Genomic DNA, 5,064 nt, shown 5'->3' with positions numbered 1-5,064 from the left:
AGGAGCTTTCCCACACCACACAGGAACCACACCACGTCATGCAGTAGCCATACATGAGGCACACCACACCACACATGAGCCACACCACGCCACACAGGAGCCACACATTGTTCACCTAATCTTTGTATCATCAGTATTATAATAACGACCACATTGTGTTGGCAGAACAAGTACCTCGACCTGAAGCAGCGTACACTGCAGTGCTCTTCGTGTGAGTAAGCTCTACTCTATCCATCTTTAGATAGAAAATTAAACCAATGAAGCTTCAACTCTTTATTTATGCATTTTCATTGGCAATAATTAAGTGTGTTTTTGTGTTACTCCTATTAGTGGTGATACTACAACCCCCACCGCCTCACTGGGCTCTTCGTCCTAGGCCCTGCGATGTGCTGCAGCCTCTAGGAATAAAGATGCTCTTGCAGAACTCAGCGTACCTCGACGTGTGCGATCTGAAGCATACCGTCTGTTGTTCGCTGTATGGAGACGTAGCGGCCGAAGAGTGGAGTAGCGGGACGAAGTATCACGATCTGTTCTGGATCACCAGGGCCCGTGAAACTCCCAAGCATCAAGTAGGATGCAAAGTTTCCTGAAGCCTGGGTGTTTCCAACTCTCACCTCGATGTCTCGGAAATAGTGGTATGAGTTTATATTAGGCTGAGCAACCAATATGACCTCTGATATGGGGATAATATCCCCAAAGTCCAACAAGAACCAGGCGAATGCCCCTGACTCTTGATCCACTATGGAAGCATCGTATATGTCACTGCTGTATATGCCATCCACCAAATTGCTTCCTTGTTTTATATTGGCGTGGTAGTGCACAGAGGAGGTGATAGCTGCGCGAGTAGTGAACTCTGGCTTGCGGCCGGTGTAGCAGGGAAGGGCGCCGTCTGGTTGTGAAGGCTGGTAGGATACCGACACAAAGAGGGAGGTGAGCAAGCACGCGCTGGGTTCGTCGTGGCGCCACAGGTTGCACCAGTCGTGCCTCATGCATACCAGACCGCACGAGATGAGAGACAGGTTTTTCGGAGTCCGAATAACACTTTCCTTGAACCACGATGACTCCACCAATACACGTCTCCACGCCGTCAGGTCTTCACCCTCAACAGGAGGGAGCAGTATCTCGCAAGCACACAATGCCATGCACGCCCACAGCACCGATGAATACATGTCGCCAACACCAAAGGACGGAAAAGCAGTGGGGAATCTTCCGTGCAACGGCTGAAGGAGGAGCAGTGTGGTCGAGGCGCTGGGGAGCAGTGGTCAACTGAACAAACCGTGGCGTGCACTGATCTCATTTACAAATCACTGTACCACCACAGCACGGAAGAGGCACTATTTGTCAAGAGGGATGTATAGGTAAAAATGTGTGTCTCTTTTATCATAAGATACGTGACTCATGAACGCATGTTTGTGAGCCTATGACTTCATGGAACTAAGCAGCGAGAAACATCCTTCCTCAATCTTGCATGAAAATTTTCTTCACCAGCATGAACTGCACGCAACGTGTAGTGAGATCTTGAACATCATTTTTACAGAGGCGGAAAACCTTGTCGTAAATTAAACATATATTCATGAAGTTGTTTCTGACACTTCAGCAAATGTGGTGAGTCATACATGAAATTTATATCTTCATTATGTAAAATGCTTGGTGAAAGTGGAAATATATTTGATTTTGAAAAGAACTTACATCTTGGTCACACATTACTACCCTTGTTATTAAATTAGATTCTTGCAACTTAGTCAAGCTGTCAAGGATAATAGTCTTAAGAATGTCAGGGTTGATGCTGGTATTTAATTGAAAATATCCTGGTATTTGCTTCCTGTTCCCAAAAATGTGCTACCATTTAATGTACCCAATCGCATGACGTCATTTAATGTTACCATGCTCGGCTGTTTGTCACGCCAGTGGCAGGAACATCTTATTTAAAGAAAGCGTTATATCAATAGAATTGAGAAAAGTTTTAATTAGAACACTATTAACAAGTTTATTTATAGTTACAATTGGAGAATTCATCTGTTACAGGAAATATACTGTAGTAAAGTGATGCTTCTGAATGTTTTTAAGTGAGGCACACTGTGTTCCCCGTTACTTGAGAGACGTTAAGATGTGACTGTCTCTGCGTCTTTGTGCACCATGAAAACCATGGCATATCTTGCAACCTTCTCTGATATCCATACATATCTAAATCCTCTATCCTTTTTATCTTATTTTTACTAATGTTGTAGTAAAATCCAGACTTTATTGCAATAACAACAATTAAAGTTATAAGAAATCTTTTATTCCATACAACATTGTGCTTTTCAATAATTTTTATTGATAGGTATAATGTTTATTATGTCTGATATATGAGAATAGTATGTTTTATGTGACTGAAATCTTTAATCATTTTCATCTACACTATACACTATACTGTATGCCACATCTTAACTTCCTTTGCAGCCTGTAGCCATACAGATGTTCACTTGCATGCGCTTCTGTATAACAATGTGACATATAAGTTATCTTATCGTATACTCAGTTCTTGGCATCCATGGTGTCAACCTTTCCTTTTAGTTGCTTAAAGACACTCCTGGTAACCATGAGAGGGAGGACCACACCTAGCTAACCCTGCTGGAAACAAAGGGAACCTCGGTAGCTTAGCTATGAGGAGGCGATTGATTGACTGATTGATTGACTTACTTTATGGCACAGGAACATCGCGGTCATATGGCGACGCGACAAATCTTTAAAGGCTGCAAAGATTGCAGTTCTTAAAATATCGGTATTAAAAACTAGATTATAGGTATGGTAAAAAATGTTAAAAGACCACTATAAAAGAAAACATAAGAAAGGAAATAGGAAGTGATAAAAAAAAAACAAAAACTTAAGTGATAAAAAGGACAGGCTTGGTATAATAATCTTTTAGTTACTTTATTCAATTTAATTTAAAGTGAGCGGTTACTGACCTCACTGGCCCCGTTGTGCCTGCCGTTGTTCGTTCCGTACATAAGACACTGACCCCACTGGCCCACATATCTAGCGTTGTTCGTTACGTGCCCAAGATACTGACCCCAATGACCCAGATATCTGGCGTTGTTCGTTACGTGCCCAAGACACTGACCCAACTGACCCAGGCCCCAAGGCTTGGTTCGTTACGTACCTCCATGTTCTCCCAGTGCAAAAATAAGGTTCTGCTCAATATTATATTACTTATAAAAATAAATAGAAGAACAGTTAATAGGTGATCTAAAAAATGTTTAAAACACTAGCCTTCATCACAAACATAAGAACCTCATGTCTCGGGGAGAGAGCCCTCTCTCCAAATATCAGCGATATCTGGAAGGTCCCATCCTCATCGCGACAGCGGAAAAGATATTGCTTCCGCAGCTCCACCAGACTGGGACACTCCACTAGAAGTGTCGCACTATAAGGGGAACTAAGCAGTCATCACAGAATGGATGGGTTTCCCGGGACATGAGGTAACCATGAGTTAGACGTGTGTGACCCGTCTGGAGACGGGCCAGTGCAGTCTCTGAATGGCGTCCCTACACATGGACATATGGAAAAGTACAAAAGTTATCTCACCCATCTTAGTGGTGGCAACCACATCTTCCTATCTCCCATGCTTTTTGGCAAAAAGTGCCACTCTTATGCTGGAGTATAAATCATAAAAGAGAATGGGGGTGAAAGTAACAACTCTTGTTTAGCCAGCCTTCTCATTCCCATGAACTCCCACATGTGCGGGTAACCAACAAGGTGTTATGTGATATCCTCTGCGCTAAAGCAGGTGAATCCACTCTAAAACAGATAAAATTAGGAGAGAAAACATGAAGTAAAATGGTGAGGGCAGACAACGCACTACGAGTTACTAGAAGTAAAACTTGAAACCGGTAAGGAAAAATTATTTTTAGGGCAAGAATAATGGCAAAAAAACTCTGTCGTAAAAACAGAGGCAACTCTCGGAACACTACCGCCTCGACAGTAGAAAGGGAATTTAACACTATATACCACTCCTACATCAGATTTTCAGCCAGAGAAGGTTCCAAAAATAAACCACAAAACTCGTACTGTGGTAATAAGCTTTTTTTTTTTTTTTTATTATTATGAACAACAGGAGGGCAGATCGATACTCGCCAAAATTGCCAGTACCCGACCCTTGGAAGGCGATGGGGGCAAATGGAGATGGAGGTGTCATGCTATTGGCAGAGTTTATTTACCCTGAAAAGGAACACGTTTTCCTAGTGTCCCCCCGTTTTCCGTTTTCCTTCTAAACGTATCTTTATAATCCTGTGTTGGTCTAGGGCAGAAATTTGTTCCCTAATTTCCTTTAATATGTATTACCTTAATTTATTTGTAAGTTAGCATCATTGTTAATATATTCTGTTATTATATAGAATAATTGTGTTTTCTACCTCAACACTGATCTGGTATTGAGGTGATTCCTGGCGTGCTGTGCCAAGGTAAGGGTTTTGTGAGAGGGTTTAATAGCGGGCGATTTCGGATAGGTCGGGTAGGTGTTCGAGACCTTTAAAAATCCAGACCTTTAAAACTTTCTGGGATCAGTATAATGTCCACTTTCTTGGAAAGGTAACCAGGATCGTGACAGAAATGGGGCCTGTCCAGTATATTGGATATTCTATGGTGTATAATAAGTGTTAACACGGTGATTGCCATTGAGAGGAATTTACCTGTGTGAAATATTTCTTTAAACTGTGTATGTATTTCTTGAATATATATAATTTTATGGTGCCGGTATTGGTGTGTGAAGGTGTATTTTGTTGGGGTTAAATAACAAATAGTGTAATATTTGGAGGAATATTTTGTGAAGTGTAGTAATTGAAATCATGGCGGCTAAACGTGTAGAGGCGTTCCTTCTGTCAAGGAGCGTGCATGCCTTGTGCCCACTAACCAAGGAGGAATTGTGTTTAGTGGCTGAGATGTTCCGAGTAAATTTGAAATCCAAGAAAATAGAGGAAATGCAGGTGGAGTTAAAAAATACTCTCGTGGAGAGGAGCTGGTTTAAAAACGAAAGTGAGGATGATGATGGAGAGAGTGAAGAAGGAGGTGCTGGGATGAGTGAGA

The 5,064-nt window shown here is 41.9% G+C and overlaps 1 protein-coding gene across 1 annotated transcript; it reads right to left on the bottom strand.

Moving 5' to 3' along the window:
• Positions 1 to 236: 236 nt before the first annotated feature.
• Positions 237 to 1,767, bottom strand: LOC135093525 (uncharacterized). The gene has a single exon (XM_063992835.1). It carries the CDS (start codon positions 1,167 to 1,169, stop codon positions 426 to 428), a length of 744 nt encoding a protein of 247 aa, XP_063848905.1. The 5' UTR covers positions 1,170 to 1,767; the 3' UTR covers positions 237 to 425.
• Between the last annotated feature and the right edge of the window lie 3,297 nt (positions 1,768 to 5,064).

The sequence above is a fragment of the Scylla paramamosain genome, chromosome 43, assembly GCF_035594125.1.
Source record: "Scylla paramamosain isolate STU-SP2022 chromosome 43, ASM3559412v1, whole genome shotgun sequence".
In the NCBI taxonomy this organism is placed as follows: Eukaryota; Metazoa; Arthropoda; class Malacostraca; order Decapoda; family Portunidae; genus Scylla; species Scylla paramamosain.
The sequence above is the reverse complement of the archived record's forward strand: the minus strand, read 5'-3'. Positions and strand labels throughout refer to the sequence as shown.